The 17762-nt window shown below is 50.9% G+C and overlaps 1 protein-coding gene across 1 annotated transcript; it reads right to left on the bottom strand.

Moving 5' to 3' along the window:
* Positions 1-328: 328 nt before the first annotated feature.
* LOC143380063 (uncharacterized) lies at positions 329-10303 on the bottom strand. Its single transcript, XM_077105173.1, has 10 exons — positions 10141-10303; positions 8463-8671; positions 7916-8226; positions 6868-6982; positions 5447-5562; positions 5050-5280; positions 3852-3966; positions 1460-1557; positions 1177-1293; positions 329-466 (listed from the first exon to the last, which is right to left on the bottom strand). The coding sequence occupies exons 1-10, from the start codon at positions 10200-10202 to the stop codon at positions 329-331; spliced, it is 1512 nt and encodes a 503-aa protein (XP_076961288.1). The 5' UTR covers positions 10203-10303.
* Positions 10304-17762: the final 7459 nt, after the last annotated feature.

Here is a 17762-nt window from a genome sequence, read left to right as displayed (position 1 = left end):
TTGGGGGTCAGAGACTACTCTTTGGTGCTAAGAGTTGACCTGAGTCCACATCCTGACCCTTGCTCTCTGCCACCTGATTGTCCCACTTACTTTGACGGTGAGAGATGATTTGGCCCAGCTCATATTCCTCCGGTTTCTCCTGATCAAGCAAGTGTAGCTCGAGGGCCCTGCGGATGACGACAGGAGCCCTATCGTGGCAGGTCACCTGGAGCAGCATGGGAGACAGGCCTTCAGGAAATGGGCCTTGAAGTGACTACTCAAGGACAGTGGGCAGGGGCATTCTGGAGGCACCTCCACTCTAAATACAAGGGCAACATCCATGACCCTACTACCTGAGGCTGACCTCCTGCTCATCGCGTGGGCTCTTCCCATAGGCTACTAGCCCAATCCTTGTACATAGGACTTCCTGGGCCTGCCATTGCTCTTTGTGGAGCTGACTCCTCTCAAAGTGAGAGGACCCCACTACCTGCATACAGATGCAATCTCATCCCACAAGTTTGGAGGAATGGGACAATAGCCACCAAGATCCCAGGTCTGCCCGAGGATGCAGGCGGCATTGGGAATGGCCTAGGCACAAAACCTAGAGGCTTTGGTCTGGATTGCCAGAGCCAAAAACAGACCCAGGAACATGACCACACACAGGAGTGCTGAAAGATAGCCACGAGAGCTCGTGGCCTCCAGAGGCTCAGTGCTGGCTGGGGTGCAGGAGGGCACCTCATCCGGCAACGGTGTTCATTGGGTTACCTGGACATTTGGTGTGCTTGCTCCACAACCATATCGACTCTGCAGAGAGACCCTCTCAGCTCCTTGTTCAAGGAACACGCAGAACCTCACACTGCTGTCCTCCTCCATAGAGGTCAGCATCCCATAGGGGAACCTGCAACCTAGGTCCTGTCCTATTCTCATCTGTCACCCATACCTGCCTCTGCTCTTCTGGACTGCATGCTGCCACCTGACACACAGACTCCCTCAGACATGGTGGTGGACAAGCTACTGCTCTCCCTCATCTCAGCCCTAACCCTTCACACTGACCTCTCCCTTCTTGATTCCCATCTATCCTCCTGATCATCCAGAAGCTCCAAATTCAAGAGGGCATGAGTAGTCCATGGTATTGGACCAGTGTCTGTTCCCCACCCAGGTGTAAGCACCAGGGGACACCCCTGCTCCCAGGCTTACCAGGACAGTCTTGGCCAGCTTTGGACTTTGTGTTTCCAGGTGGACACGAATTAAGCAGGTGTCTCCCACCTTCTTGTGGGAAAGCGGCCTGGAGGACTTGCAGGTTGATTCTGAGAACTGTGGGAGATGGAACATCAGCAAACCCAGAAACAGAAAGCCACCCCAGCCTGTCAGTTGGCTCATTGGGCTTCTAGCACATATGTCCAGGTGCTGAGGCTTCTTATTTCCTCAGGTGGGAGTGGAATGGCAGCACAAGTACAGCTTGAATAAGGTAGGTGTTTACCTCCTTTCCCTTGACCTGGGGGCGTTTCTTCACGATGAAATATTTTATTCCCGGATTCATGGACATACACATGAGTGAGTGGTCAGGGACCTTGATTTCTGCAGAGCGAAGTGGAGAGAATTGTTAGGTGGCACTCAAGAATTATACCACAAAACACCCACAACCCCTGAGAGTCTCCACCAGGGCGAACCTGCACTGGATTGGAGAGCCCTCCTATCCAGCTACAGTGCCACCAAAGACTCCCTCAGTGATTCTTCCCTGGAGAAGATGATGTACAGGATTCTAAACCAATGGAAACAGCACCTTGGGCCCCAGAACTTCTCAGTGCAGGTTGGATCTGCCAAAGAGACACTGCTAGACTTTGAATCAGGATTGGCAAAGGCTCCTGTGCTTAGGCCTTTCTCCCCAGAGCAGCCATGCTCACACATGGGCATTCAGGAAAGCATTGGATGATGGGTGAATTCATCCACTTGCCCTTGATGAATCCACTCATGGATGAATACGCGGAGAGGTGGTATCCATCAGAGGTGTGTTGGGCATGGACATGGGAGGACTTCAGCAGGATGGTGCCCTGGAGAACTCTACTGTTTTCTAGGTTCGCTCTCCTCCCCCTTGTTTCTCATCATGAGCTGTCTGCTTGGTACTTTTATTCTGGTTCTTGTTCTACTTCTGGCTCTTCTTTCTGTCCTGCATCATCTTGTAGTTCTTTCTGGGTCTTTTTCTTGTTCTTACATGATTCCTTCTTGTTCTTCTTCTTGTGTATCTCCCTCCACCCTTCCTTCTGTTCACCTCCTTCTTTTTCTTCTTCTTCTTCCTCCTGCTCTTCATCGTGTGATCCTCTCCCCACTCAGGAGTGTCCTCTTTCTCCTCCTTCTCCTTCTCCTTTCTCTGGCAATGGTGGGGCGTCCTCTGAAGAGTTCAAATCTATCACACTCTTCTGCCCAGATGCAGCCTCTGTTCAGAACCCCAAGATGAAATCAGTTCTCAATCAATGGCCCGGAGTGAAACCAAGACCAAAGACAAGTGACTTCCTTTCTTTGTCATTGTCACAGTCAGGAAAGACTGAATAACAGACACCGCATTCTGGATAGGCTTCTACCTGTGGTAGTCAGCACCTCATCTGGACCAGGATTGCTAAAATAGATTCCACCTCCATAAAGCTTCCCCAATGAAAACAAGGTTTCCAAAATCTAGGAGAGGGCCAGCATCACTGCCACCCTCCTGCCATAAGGCATAGATGCCATCACACCTAGTGGGTTCCAGGCCCCCGGTAGTCCTCCATTTTGATGTCTGTTACACACAAACCTCCCCTGGTCTGGAGCCTGCTCTCAACTGATGCTTGGGTTGAAAGTGTCTGTTTCTGAAATCACCTTTGTAGATTCTCAGTTTGGTAATTCCATATTGACTGGCTTATTTTCGTACCAGGGATAAAACCAGAGGCACGTAAGCACTGAGACCATTCCCAGGCCTTTTGACTTGGGTACAGGGTCTCCCTAAGTTTCGGAGGCTGTTTGGAAATCCCCATCCTCCTGCGCTGCCTCCCAAGTCCCTGAGATTCGCAGACACTGCCCCTTGCCCAGCTCCTTGCACCACAGTCTTCCTCATGTGTAAGACAGAGCCAACCCAAATGAGGCGGTGTGTGAAAATGGGAAAACTCACTTACGTGCCCCAAAGATGGTGGGTTCTATTGTGGACAGGCTGGGATGGTGGAGGCTAGGAGTGTTGGGCTACAAGAAAGGAAAGAGCACTGGCATTTTGGATAGCTCAGCATTGTGGCCTCTGTTCTTCAGATGCCCTTCTTTATTGCTGGAATGAATAATAACCTGGCCATTCTGATACCTTCAGGAGATGGGCACCCAGGCACAGAGGACTTGGAATTGTTCCAAAAAGAACCCAAACAGGCTGTCCCCTGGCCTTGACTTCCTCTTCACTAGGTCCTGTTCCCAGTTGCTGCAATCCTGACATTCTTGTGAGTAGGCAGGACTTCTCATATCCTGGCCATGGATTGGGACCTGTGCTGCTTCTGTCCATAGCAATGCTGATCCAATCAGGACCCATGGTCTCCTCCTCTTCATTTGAAGGCATCATTATCAGTGAGCCATAAACCAAACTGATGATCGATTGAGCCTCTCTCTGCCTTGCCCCTCTCATCGATATTAGCTTTGCATTGCCAGACCGGGTCCAGGGGAGAACACATTTAGGGAGGTCCAGCAGCCCCCTGGGGCCTCATTGAGCACCTCCACCTTGGACATGCCCACCACTGCAGTTGGTTTCCTGCACCAGGCCCACCACACTTTGGTATTTTGGGGCCAAGGCCCACTTTCTCTTGGCTGTGAGTTATCCTGAGCCCACTGTGGATCATTTCTCCCCACTGTCTGATTGTCCAACTTACTCTCATTCTCAGACATCATTGTCAGCAGCTCAAAGTTGTCCACATCCTCATGCTGCAACAAATTTTGGTCCAAGGCCTTGCGGATGAGGCTCGTCACCGTCTCCTGACAGGTCACCTGGATCAGGGTGGGACAAATGTCATCAGAGAATGGGTTTTAGAGGAGTTACCCAGAAGACTGTGGTCAAACATTCAGGAGAAATCTCAGCTACATAGACAAGGGCACAATCTTGTTATCCTGCTACCTGAGTGTGGCCTCCATATACCCCCTGGGTTCTTGCAATGTGCTACTAGAACAATCCTGGTACAAATATCGGCCTGTACCTGCCATCTCCCCTCCCCCTGGGGAGTCACATTCCACTCAGGTCAAAGGACCAAACTGCCTATGCACAGACACACTCTCAACTCACTGAGATGAGAGCAATGGGCCAGGGATCTGCGCACCAAGTGTGCTCTGGGATGCAGGCTGCCTTTCTGGGTGGAAGAGGCAGATGCACTGAAAATTTTGGTCCTGACTGCCACTACACAAAACAGACTCAGATACAAGAGTGTGCACTTGAGTGCTTCATGATAGCCTGGAGAGGCCCTGGCCTCTGGAAGCTCGGTGCGGGTCTGGTTGTAATGATGTACTTGACTCAGCACTGGCAGGCACTGGACATGTCTCCTCTGCAGCTGGACACATGCAGCATTAGCGTGTCTACTGCACATCCACAGAAATTCTGCCAAGAACCCCTTTAGCTCCCTATTCACATACATGCAAAGGCTGACATTCCGAAGCTTTGGCATGACCCCCCAGGTGATCCCAACCCCAAATTCCCACACCTAGTCATGCTAAGGAGGTTCTCTTCCCTGCCACCAGGAACACATCCCCTCCTACCCATGTGACAAGTCACTGCCACCTCCTCTGCTCCAACCTCACTCATTGAGAATACCAAGTTCTAGGCACTGCAGCCTGCACCCTGGACATTTCTCTGACCTCATCTGCCCACAGCACTTCCGTCTGCACTTCTGGCCTGCAAAACCCACAATACACAGGCCCACTCACCGCTGGAGCTGAGCATGCTGATGCTCTCCCTCCTCAGGTCAAGCCCTTAAGATGGACCTCTCTCTTCTTTATTTCCCACCACAGCCCCGGGGTTGGCTGTGTCTCCTGCCTTCCACTGTGTGGACACCCAGGAGGCAGCCCTGCTGTCGGGCTTACCAGGATGCGCTTTGTCTCCCTCAGGCTCTGTCCCTCTAGGAGGACGTGAACAAAGCGGCTGTCTTCCACCTGCTCGCTGGAGTGAAGCAGTGAGGAGCTGCTATTGGTGACTTGTCTCATGCAGCACTCATTGCTTTGGGTGGCCTGGGGCAATGATTCTGCAGCCACTGCAGAGCTGCTGCTCACAGCTGCTGGGATCCCGGATGCCACTGCCACAGAAGGCTCCAAGAACTGTGGGGGATGACAACATCAGCAAAGCCCAGCAACTGCACCCCACCCAGCCTGGCAGTTGGCTCTATGGGCATTCTATAACATCCATCCAGAACCTGAGGTTCTTGTCCCCTTGGAGGATGTGGAGTGGCACCAGGAGTAAAGACTGAAGAAGGTGGCTGTTTACCTCCTTTGGCTTGACCTTGAACGACTTGCTGGCAGCTGTTTCCTGAAGCAGGAAGTTGTAATCCACGCTGGCATCCAGGGCATAATATACCTTCCCATCAGCAGGGATCCTCAGCTCTGGAGAGGCAGGGGCAGAGGCGTGGTAGGTGACACTCAAGGAATACACTACCCAACATCCCCACAGCTGAGAGCCTCTGCCAGCTCAGGTCTCACACACAGACCTGAGAGCCCCCGAATCCAGCTACTGTTCCACCAAAGACTCCCCACTGATTCCTCCCTGAGGACCCTCTATGCACAGGAGGTCCACTACAGGATCACCTTTCAAGGAAATAGCCCCTTGCACCCCAGAACCTCTTAGTTCACGTTGGACCCACCAAAGAGAAACAGCTAGACTTTGTATCTGGATTGGCCCCCAAAGACTCATGTGTTAATGGTTTTCTACCCACTGCAGCAATGATCACAGGTGGGTTTGGGGAAAAGCACTTGATGGTGGGTGCCTCCACCTTGCCAGTGGATTCATCCACTCATACAGGGCTACACTAATTTGAGGGGTATGGTTTGGAGGTGTGTTGAGCGTGGGTGGAGGATGTCCACAGCAGGGCTGTGCCATCTCTTGAGTTCCCCACTTCTGCATTTCCTCCTCATGAGTATAATTCTCATTCACATTTTTAATCAATTTATTGTTATACTTCTTGTTCTTCTTCATCTTCTCCTCATGCTTCTTTTTATAGTCATCTTGACCTTCTTATTCATTGTCTCCTCCTTCAACTTATTTTCATTTTTCTCCTTCTCCTCCTGATCCTCCTCGTCCGCCTCCTCCTCCTCCTTCTTCTTCTCTCTCTCTCTCTCTCCCTCTTCCTCCCTCTCTCTCCCTCTCTCTCTCTCTCTCTCTGTCTTTCTCTTCTCTTCTCTTCTCTCTCTCCCCCCCCCCTCTCTCTCTAAGAAGAGTTTACAAGCCGTGAAGTGTTCTATTCTACCACACACTTCTCTCTAGAAATGGCCTCTGGTCCTAAGTGAACTCAGTTTGCAATGAATAGAAAGATTGGAAGCCAGAAATGATTCTTCATTGAACTGCTTTTCTCATGTACTCATCTAGGTCAGGAAAGGCTGCCAAAGTAGGCACCCTGTGGTTGTCTGTCTTCTTTGACACAAGACAAAGAAGCCTCTCTTCTTGGCCCCTCGTGGATAATAGCTTTGCAATGCCTCCTCAGGCCAAGGAAAGAACACATGATAGGCAGGTCCACAGCCCCTGGGGAACATGAAGGACCTGCAGATTTATGCCCCATCATTACACTTTGTCTTGTGCACAAGTCCCACCATACTCTTCCTGGGCATTTGGTGGACGCACACTGTGTTTTGGCTCCCAGTTTTCTTGAGCCCACTGTGACTCACTGCTCCCTACCCTCTGATGGTTCCACTTACTCTGATGGTTCGAGACAATTTGCAGAAGCTCAAAGTTTTCTGGATCCTCCTGCTGGAGCAAGTGTGCATCTAAGGCCCTGCGGATGATGACTGGAGTCGTGTCCTGGCAGGTCACCTGAGCAGGGTTGGAGAAAGCTCATCAGAGAGGGAATTTGGGAGTAGCTACCCAGAGGACAGTGCTCAAGGACAATCAGAGACAACTGAGCTCTCAACACAAGGGCACCATCTTGTTACCCTGCTACCTGAGGCCTTCATGTGATCATGTGGGGTCTTCCTATGTGCTTCTAGGCCAATCTTGGTACAAGAGTTTGCTTCAACCTGCTATGCCCTATAGGGACAAGGGAATAAGGACCAAAAGGCTTTGTACAGACACACTCTAGTCCCATCAAGATGGGAGGAATGGTTCAGTGGACTTCCATATCCCTGCTCTGGTCTGGGATGTAGCTGCATTTTTTGTGTGGACCAGGCACAAACCCTAGGTGCTTTGGTCCTGACAGCCAGGGCACAACACATACTAGGACTCTTTAATGACAGGCATGGAAGTTGCTGGCCTCAAGAGTGTCAGTGCTTGCTGGGGTGTCAGGAGGTTCGGACCCAGCAGGTGCAGTGGTTCAACATGGCTCCCCTGGAGGTGGACACCAGAGTCTCATGATGGATACTCCACGCCCAGGAAAATTCTGCAGAGAGACTCGCTAAATCTCTATTCACATACATGCAAACTAGGACACTAATGGGCCCCTACCCACCCTAATCATCCCACAATGGCTCCCTTCCCTTCAACCAGCAACATGTCCCCTCCCACACACAAGAAAATGACTGCCAACTCCTCTGCTTCAACCTCCATTGTTCAATATACTCCTCCTCAATACCAAGATCAGTAGAGGATGGCCTGTACTCTCGATATTTCTCTGACCTCCTCTGAACCCAGCACTCAGTCCTGCACTTCTGACCTGCACACCCCAAAACACACAGGCCCACTCCCACCCAGACCTGGCATGCTGCTACTCTCCCGCCTCTTTCTTCCTCACTTTCTCTTCTCCTTCCTGACCTTCCAGAAGCTCCAGTTCAAGAAGACAGGCCTAGTCCAAGGTGTTTGCTGTGGACTTGGTCTTCCCCAGTGTGGGCTCCCAAGAGACTCCCCTGCTCGAACACTCACCAGGATGCTCTTATACTTTGTCGGTTCATTTTCTAGGTAGACGTGAATGAGGCATCTGCCTCTCACCCGCTTATTGTACTGGGGCTGTGAGGAATAGCGAGTGGAGACCCCTGATGTCCTGGGCTCCAGCTCTGCCCCTTCCCAGGGAGAAGGCTCTGGCTCTGGGGTTGGCTTAGGAGCCGTGACAGGAACTGAGCTTGTAGCTAGAGGAGAAAAGATGCCAACATGGCTGCCTTGCCCTGACCTTGGCACAGACAGACAATACCCCTGCTGCCAGGAAGACCTCAGGCCCTTAGCCCACACAAGACCTCTTTGCACACTGGGGTCACTTCCTGAGTGGACAGAGGCTTATCCTAATTTCCAGCCCAACACCAGGCATACAGACACCCCGCAGTGGGACAACAGTCGGACCTTTCCTCATATACCCTTAGGTACTCACCCCAGTCCGCCTGGCTCTCTGGCTCTGCCTGGCTTGATATGCCATCTTCAGTTGGGGCCTGGAGGCGGTGTGCTTGGTGCTCCAGATACAAGCCAACCAGCAAGAGCCACATGCATGGCAGCAGCAGCTGCAGACTCAGCGAGCCTGGAGGCTGATGGGAAGCCTCGGTGTAGAAGTTCACCCAGGTCCCCAAGAAGGAAGGTGAGGCACTGTGGGAGGCAGGTGTGGAGTCAGCAAAACCCTGGCCTTGCCTTCGCCACGGCCTCCAGAGCAAACCTCTGACCCGACACTCCTGAACCGTCCCTGGTTCTGAACACACCAGTCCACCTCAGACAAGACACAGTGGCTGTACGGGCAGGGACAGGACAGGTCGCTACAGACAAAGAACCTTCAACGAAGGAGCGTTAGATCCATGGTATGACCAGCTCTCCCCTCCTCTGGGCAGGCCTGACACTCTTCTTCCTCTTGGCTACTTGCTCTCCAACCTGGAATGCACCTTCCAGGAGTGTCTGTCCTCCTGCCCACTCTTCTCAGGGCTCAAGAGACACCTCCTCCCCTGGCGTGGGCTGCAATGCTACCTCATTCTCTGTGAGCTCTCACTGAGTCCCCCTGAGTAGCAGTGGACCTCTCTTTTCCCATGAGTGCAGGCCACATCTCTGTGGCCCTGGGGGAGGACAGGGAGGTGTAGTGTGTGGGGATCCATTGTCCCAGGGGCTTCCCCAGAGCACCATGACTCCACCTACAACTCCCTGCCTTACCCCTCCTACTGTTGAAGCCCCACACCTTACACTGCAGGCAGAAAACAGAATTGGGGAGAGCAGTCTTTCCTCAGCCTTCCCAAGTCAAATCACCTTGCAGGTCCCTATTCCGGAAACAAGGAGCCCACCCTCTTGACCCCAAGCCCATTCCATGTTGAAGTTGGTCCAGGGGTCCACCATATTCACTGAAGAGGACAACGTGCACTTATGCCTCATGGAGTCAGGGATGCAGTCTCATGTAGGATATGTACTCATGGCACCTACGGTTTTAGGCTGACCCCCATGAAAAGGGACACAATGGCAGTCATTTGCACCCCATTTTTCACTGAATTGTGAAACGTGACTGGAAACATGTCTTCACACAGTGGGTGCTTTCTACATGTTCATCAGTGAATGAGCCCAAACTGCTGATTCCCACATATCTCTGGGTGTGGGAGCTGTCCAGCTATGTCCCAGCTAGGACGCTTTATCCCACTATGTATACTAACATGTCTTTATTAACCCAAAAGTGCTTTTCCCAAGGCCCGAGTTTTGAGACGCCTCTGGCACAGATCTACTTTCTTCACGAAGCCAACATCACACCAGAAAGACCACCTGGCCTCACTGAGTCCACCTGGGAATGAGCTCAGCGAACACCATTGAGCTGTGGTGCCTAGTGTGTGGGGACTGCTCCAGGGACCTCTGTGGATCAGCTGGAGTCCAGGATGGTTTCTCTGCGTGAGAGGGGGAGTTCATTCCCCTTGCAAGCCTGTGGCAGGCACCTCCAGGACTCTTCCCATTCGGGACTGACATTCCACTATGAGTGTGGTCCTCTATCTCATTAGGGATCACAAACCTTTGGGTCCCTGAGAGGTACATGGCAGCCCCAAGACCCAGGCATGAGGGGGCTACACACTTGGGCTTGGTGGTCTGGTGCTTACCTTGGGAACAAGAGATCCAGCACCTGCTGGGTGGGGATGAAATCCCAGGAGATGAACCCCATGTTGCTGCTGAAATGTAGATTCCTCCCACAAATGACAGGCAGGAGCTCATTCCTAAGCTGGTCCTGCCTGTAAGGTTCAAGGCTCTGTACCCTGAAGGGCTCCTCCGTGTTCTGATCATTTTCACCCTGGGTTGGGACCAAGAATGGTGGGTTCAAAATGGAAATGGTGACAAACAGAAAAATGACTTGTGCGAATACACTAGAGTCAAAGCACAATGGGACAGTTCCCATCAGTACAAACACACACACACACACACAGTCAGAATAGGAGTCCTGGGCCATTCATCAGGGATCAGACTAGAGGGCCTGCTGGGCTCACCTGCCCTGTGCTACTCACTGTTTCTCTTGAGCTCCTCTGCGACAATTGCCAGAGGCTCTGGCGTCTAAGTTGAAGCCTCACCCACTGTAGCCACAAAAGGGCTAGTTGGCCCCCCTGAGATTCCTGGGAGCCTGAGGCTCGGCATTGTTTGCAACCACAGGAGAACATCCTTCTCACTCCAGTGGCTCCATCCAAATGAGCTTGGATGGCTTGGTCAGTGAGGTGGGTGCCTGGATACCAGGGTTCCATGTTCTGTTTGATCCATTGTCAAGGCAATGATGTCATTTCCTGTGCCCATACCTGACCCTCTTTTCACATAAGACAACTTTCAAAAGCCCTATGGGCTGCTGATTTCTCCTCCATGCCTACCCATATAAGGTGCGCATGTGTTCACCAACAACTACCCAAATACCCCCACCAGCATCTGCCCTGCTTGGTGCCACGAGAGTTCCAGCTTGGAGCCTTCAAAAGTGCATTCACAACCAGTCCTTCCCTCTCAGCAGCTTTTGGACCCTGGTCCCATCATTGTGCAACTCATGGTGTGCCCAGTCTTTTCTGGAAAGTAGGGTAGCATCTAATCTCTAGGGTTTATTGTGTCTATTGGCCCATAACACCCTCTATTCTCTCTGAAACCAGAGATGGGACTCACAGGTGGCTAAAGCACAAATGTAGAGATGGGACAATCACAAGAAGGAGAGAGACAGAGAATGTACCCTAACTCAATCAGGCCTCTGTCCCACACAGGGACGTGGCCAATGTCCGTCCCTTCGGGCTGCAGTTCCCACTCTACACCATGGCAAGTTGGAGGTGACTGCGATGCAGAGGCTGCTCCCCTCTGCCATACAACTTCCCAAGGCTTCTCCTAAGATTTCAAAAGGGCCAAGTGCGTCTAGTGTTGGGGTCTCACAGAGACTCCGAGGTACCACAGCATCCTGCTGCCCAGAACCAGTTCACCCCTCACCTCAAGGGGGCTCAGCCTCTGGATTCATGGGAATTGAAGTGGCTACAGGGGATGGGATATCATCTCCAAGACTGAGTTATGCCAAGTCCATGACCCCTGCCTGCATCCCTGTCTCCAGCACCACTCCCCTCTCTCTCTTTCCTCCTCAGACCAAACAAATCCATTTAGCAAGTGTGTCCTGGGATAAAGACATGACAGTCACCCATCCTCTCATTACAAAAACACTGAGGCTCAGCCAACACGGATCCCACCAGGAACACAGGCATAAACTCAGACTCTGATCCTCCCAGCCGAGCCTCAGTGGAGCCTGGACTCCCAGCCTCCTGAGAAGAGGAAACAGAGGTGCCTAGCCGAGCCACCTTGGATGCAGCCGCACACAAACTGAACTTATCAATGCCTCTTGCTCTCAGTTGTGAGTAAGAGGGGAGGTGGTGTTTCACAACCCCGGACATCAAGTGCAGTCTCTAGGCTTTGGGCTGTGCCCTGGCCTCTCTCTATCTGCCCAGGCCCTCCAACTCACACTGGCCTTTTACCCAACTTCCTCCTAGGGCCAAACTCAATCCTGCCTCTCAATTTCTGCTGCCTTCCCCAACACACTGCTCCCAAAAATGAGCAGGGCTGGCTCTCTGAGATCATGCTGGTGCCAGCACAATGCCACCCCACTGACATAATTCTGAGTCCCAACCTAGGCACTCCAGCTGTCTTTGCCACACCTGGCCTGTTTGGGCTCTGGCTCTTGCTCTTTTCATTCATGTGCATGTGTTTTGAGGTTTTGTGTTTTTCCCACTGCAGAACTGCAGCTGTAGCAGGGTAGAGCTCATGAGGGTGACATTCTGACCCACTTCCAATCCCATCAGGACTGTTAACTGGGGTGACTGCTGGAACACAGTGATGAGTGAACACAAGGGAGGTGGTTGGACCCACCTTGCCTCTGAGTGGCTTCCTTTCAGGACAGGAGTGCTAGGGATGGGAGTCCCTGGAGTGGGATGCTTTGGACAAGGCGTTACCATGGGCTCTCTTTCCTGGCAAAAATGGCTCCACTCAGCAGGGAGAGCACTGTCATTCCTAGTGGCTAACAACAGCCCCGGACCCCAGAAAGGAACGCACACTCAAGATTTACGTCTGAGTGTGCGTGTCCTCGAGGAAATGCACCTGATCCCCGGTGCAAAGTGGTAAGTCCTCTAACTCCAGGGGCCATGAAGGGACATCTGAGTTTCCCTTGTCCTTCTTTCCCTCTGCTGAAACCATGGTATCCTCACACTAACCACAGTTAGGACCCTGGCTTCATTCCCCAATGAGGATCATTAGACTCCATAAAGGACAGTCTCTAAGATGCTCAGTGGACCAACACCCTCTGCACAGTGCATAACCCTATTCAATCAAGATGCAAGAGGATTTCTATTCAGGAAAACCAGGAAAGGGAGAGCCTTTCTCAAGGACACAAGGACATTAGTGGGTGAGGGAGTACTTAATGGATGGCCACCACCAACTTCCAGGAGCATATATGGCCCTTTGGGCACAGGTCCATACCCTTTTTTCCAATCAAGTTTTTCAGAGAATTGAGGCTGCCTTCTAGATGGCACCTCCACACAGTAGGGGGTCTCCCACTTCTTCCACAGGTACATAGTGGGCAATGGGCCTCCCACTATGTGCATCTAAGAACACTCTGTGGGCATCTGTAGCCTTTCAAGACCCTGGAAACCATGCGGGCACCCCAGCACCGGCAGAGCATTTCTGCACATCACAACAATCACCCCGGGAGAGAACTCTCCATTCCACTCTGTACTATGCCCTGCCATCTGTACTGATCAGTCCAACCCCTCTCCTTCCTGTTTCTTCATTATACTACCATGGTTCCCACACATGGATGCCAGGGTGCTTGTGGCCCACTCCAACCATTTGGGTTCCAGGAACAAATGACACAGTGGAATGTGTTTAGGAACTTCTGGATGACGGGAAGTCCCACCCTCCAGGTTTTCATCTTCAACGCAATGAGTGCAGAGGGAGCCAGGAGGGCTCTGTCAGGTAGAGAGAGGTGGGAGCTAACTGAGCCTCAACTAAGTGCCCAGGACTCTTGGTTCAGAGCTGGTGTTATGTGGAATTGTTGAGAGACGTGAAGAAAACCCAGCTCACTGTATGCAGAGACAGCAGATGCCCTCACATGGTCAGGCTGCTGTGCTTCTCAGAGCCCCAAGATGTTACACAGGTGTGGAGGTGGGGAACCCAAGTGCCAGCCCAGGCTGCTCCTGAGCACCTCTACCTAGATTCGAAGTACGTGACTCTGCATCAGAGTCATCACATCAATGCATCCCGGCCCTCCACCTCAAAAGTTCTCTCAAAGACACTGAGGTTCCACTAGCTCTGGACTTGCCCTTTTCTCTGGGGTTCTGGGGGCCCATTAATTAGGAGGTCACAACAATTCTCAGCACACAGGCTGAGCCCACTGAGATCCTAGGAGTATCCAGGCATTGCTTCTATTAATAGTCCATCATGACCCAGGACACAGTGGACACGTATTGCACTCACCTAAAGAAACCACCAGGCCCAGGGCCTTCGTGCCACTGGCCTGCAGAGACCTGGAGGAGGAGGCAATCTATAGGCTGCGTGGAACCAAAGACCCTAGATCCTGGGATCTGAGCTGGACAGACAGCTCATGTGCACACAGTCAACATTGTCACTGAGAGTGCAATTGAAACACCCGCAGAGTTGACAATGGACCTGATATTCCCAAGAGTGGGGGTGAATTGCATCCCTTGAAAATGATCCTGTCCAGAGAAAGGCAAATTTTGTAGGATTTCACTTATCTCAGATTCTCAATTATCAGGTTCATAAAAAGATAAAGTACAATGTTCTTTTCCTGGGCCTGGGAGGGCACTAGAATTCAGCATTGATGGTAAGAGTATGTCCACGAGAGTTCTGGAGATGCATGGTGGTGACGCCTATACACCAACATGAACATGCTTAATGCCACTCAACTGTGTACTCCAAAATGGTTTAATTACAAAACGGATGTTTGGTGTCAATTACCACAATGTAAACACGTGGGAGACTGCTGATTGACTCATCTTAGCATAGTTTGTGTTGTGATGGCAGAATACAAGACACTGGGTAATTCACAGCACAGATTTTATTTCTCAAACTTGGGAGGCTGGAAGACTAAGACCGGGGGCCAACTTGTAAGAACGTTCTTGTTGTGTCCTCCTGGGGAAGCAGGTGAAACAGGGACAAGGGCTGCTTTGAGAACCCCCGTCCCAGGGAAGGAGAATCCATGGCCTAAGCACATCTTCAAGTTCCCACCCACTAACACATCATAATGCAGAGACAGAATAGATTGACAGTCCATGCTCCCCAGAACATCCCAACTTCTTGGCATGAGTCCATTTCTGCAACATTTCACAAGTCATAATTTTGGATAAGATAAGAGTTAAGCTGAACACATGGGGAGAGGGCTCCCTTCTCATCTGCTGCTTGCAGTGTTGCATGTGGCCTTACATCACTGAGGTTCTGCACAACAGCTCCGACTGCCCTCCTACCACATCCCCATGGGGCTGACTCACACTCAAGTTATGAACACTCCCAAGTCCAGAAACCAGAAATGTTACAAGAAATCCTATAGTCTGCCCAAAACACCAGTCTACACAAGCTCAAGTCTCTTACAAAAATGCCAGAGTATTTGCATCTAAACGCTGCATATCTTCTTCCTGTAGCACTTCCATTATCTCTAGATGACTTCTGACACCTAATACAATGAAAGGGCAGTGTCATTCTCTGTAACACTGTAAGATCCAGGAAACAAGGAGGAGAGAAGTATCTGTCCAGAGAGACACAACTCCTTTCCTGATACTTTGGATTTCCAGATGGTGGGGACCATGGATGCAAAAGAATGGGTGCAGGGTCAACTGCACTTTCTTGCTTTGCATTGAGGGGAGGAAACACTGCAGCCAGGATGAGGGCTTCTAGGAGCTGATATCCTTCAATTCAACATCTGGATACATCTGACTTTCAGGCTGGAAGACTTTCTAGCAGGGGATCCAAGGATTTGCCTACTGTGGAAGAAATCCAAAACAATAACTTACTTTAAAGGGCATCAAAGAGGTTTAGGAGGGAGGGAGCCAATCCAATTGTCTAGACCACTTTTAGAGGTCACGGGGTGGGTTCCAATGCAAAACACCGCAGTCCCATGGAGAATTCTGCAGTGTGTTGGTGATTAAACACAATGTGTGAATCCAGGGGTCACTAGGTCCTCTCAGCCATAAGGAGGGAACTTGCCATAAAGGAACTAGGACAAGGATGAGAAGAAGGCTCAGTGGGGAGAGATCTGAAGGAAGAAAAGTGTACTCATTAGAAAAGTGTCCCCCGAAAATTCTTAGGCAGCCAAAAGTCGTGTGAATTTATGTGGAAAAAGAGTCTTTGTACAGTGATGAAGCTAAGAGCTCACATGATGGAACACAGCATCAACCAGGCCCAAATCTAATATCTTATATTCTTGTAGGAAGAGGGGAGTCTGGACCTAGAGACCAGGGAGACTTGGGGATAGAGCCTATGTGAGGTTGGAGCCAGGATGGGATGCCCATACGGGAACCACAGATAATGGACAGCAGTAGAAGAGTGGGCAAGGGTTGGGAGAGTTGGGGGGACAGTCCCCTTGAAACCTGGGAGGGGTTATGGCACTGGGACAGCCCAACACCTACTGTGTTGAGCCTCTGGAGCTCAACGAAAGACACTTCCTCTGTTGTTGGCCACCCAGTTAACGGGGTTTGGTTGCAGCAGCCTAGGACCCAGCTGAAGGTCTGAGCATGTTGGCCATGCAGGGTGGATCTGGACCGCAGACACCCTCATCAGAGACTGTAGGGTCTCAGCCCTGAGGCAAGACAAGCACTAAGTCAGGCCAGGTGGGGAAACAGCTAGGCACACACTGTGGGGGCTGGTGCTTGTGTTACTGGGAGCACTTCTGATCCCAATTCCCTGATCTGCTGCCAACACAGGCTACAGAGGAAGGTACAGGGACACAGACCACGGATCTGCCCCACTCAGTGGGCCCAGGCCAACACCACACCCAGCAGCCTCCTGCCATGCCCAATGAGTCTCGATGCGGCCTCCTCTTCCCATCCTGAGAGCTCTTCCCTTCCTCATGTGCCACTACCTCCCTACTGTCTCTGGTAATATCTACTCTGTGAGATGACGACATCTGTGGGTACTGCTCTCTCATCCCAGGACAGTGTGGTCCCACACACCCTGGTGAAATGGGCCACCTGGAGGCTGGACCTGGAGGTCCTTGAGGCTGAATGGCAGGTGTGGTCCTCTGGCACTTTATTATTTAAGTTAAAAAAACAAAGACAAAAACAAAAAACGGGTCTTGGTGCTCAAAAATGTTTGATTTTCATATTCTCATCCCCTAACCCCAATATTTTCATTATTTCCTCACATATGAAATCTTACTAGCAGAAAGTTAATTTCGTATTATACAAAGTTGATTGAAACAACATTGGTATAAATAATCAATCACCATACTTTCAATTTTTGTTCTGCTTTCCTGTTAGAAACCACGTGGATACAAGAGAACAGAGGACAGACTCATGGAAGTGCTTGGAAGCTCCCATTCAAGCTCAGCATTCAGTCCTGGACAGGGTAAGACCAGGCCACTTTGACATCTGTTCTAAAGAGTCTACCAGACAGAATCCTCTGACTGAGCCATAGGAACTGGCTAGAAAAGCCTTCACATCCTCAATACATTCTTCACTTCAGAATACTGGACAACCATTGATATCCATCTCTCGTTACCTTGCTCCCCAGCCAACCATTCTTCAACAAATTCAAAGGAGCAACTCATGCAAGCACACAGAAAGGGATGTTCACTACACACATCCATGTGGGAAAAAGACAACTGGTATTTCTTGTTTGGGCTATTTCAAATGAAATCCCTTCTGCATGACCTCCACAAACCCAACGAAAATATTTATGAAATTCCCACGTAGAAGACAAGATATACTTGCCAAGGAGGCAGTGCCAAGAATTTTGACACTCCAAATGTAGAGTGTGTGTTTAGGAGGCAGTCACAATTTCCATGAGAGAGTCCCATGAAATCAATTAGGAAGATCCATGCTCTAGCCCTACCATACAAGAGATGTGACCTTGAAAGAGTCACTTGGTCTTAGCAACCATCATCACTAACCACTAAGTCAATGAATAAAGGTCCTCAGGTGTCAAGCTACAAAATGTGGGATGAGCATGGATGAGGATGGGTGGGAGAAGTCTCCCCTCTAACACAATTGGGGAAGGC

Source organism: Callospermophilus lateralis, chromosome 14 (assembly GCF_048772815.1).
Source record: "Callospermophilus lateralis isolate mCalLat2 chromosome 14, mCalLat2.hap1, whole genome shotgun sequence".
NCBI lineage: Eukaryota > Metazoa > Chordata > Mammalia > Rodentia > Sciuridae > Callospermophilus > Callospermophilus lateralis.
Note: the sequence above shows the minus strand (reverse complement) of the source record. Positions and strands in the feature narration are given on the sequence as shown.

Bases quoted from the DNA above. Each gene is read 5' to 3' on its own strand.
- LOC143380063 (XM_077105173.1), bottom strand. From the start codon at position 10,202: ATGGGGTTCATCTCCTGGGATTTCATCCCCACCCAGCAGGTGCTGGAT. The intron at 8,227-8,462 runs GTGAGTACCTAA...TTTCTCCTCTAG, and splicing joins AGAGAGCCAGGCGGACTGGG to CTACAAGCTCAGTTCCTGTC. The intron at 1,558-3,851 runs GTAAGTTGGACA...TTCGCTCTGCAG, and splicing joins AATGATGTCTGAGAATGAGA to AAATCAAGGTCCCTGACCAC.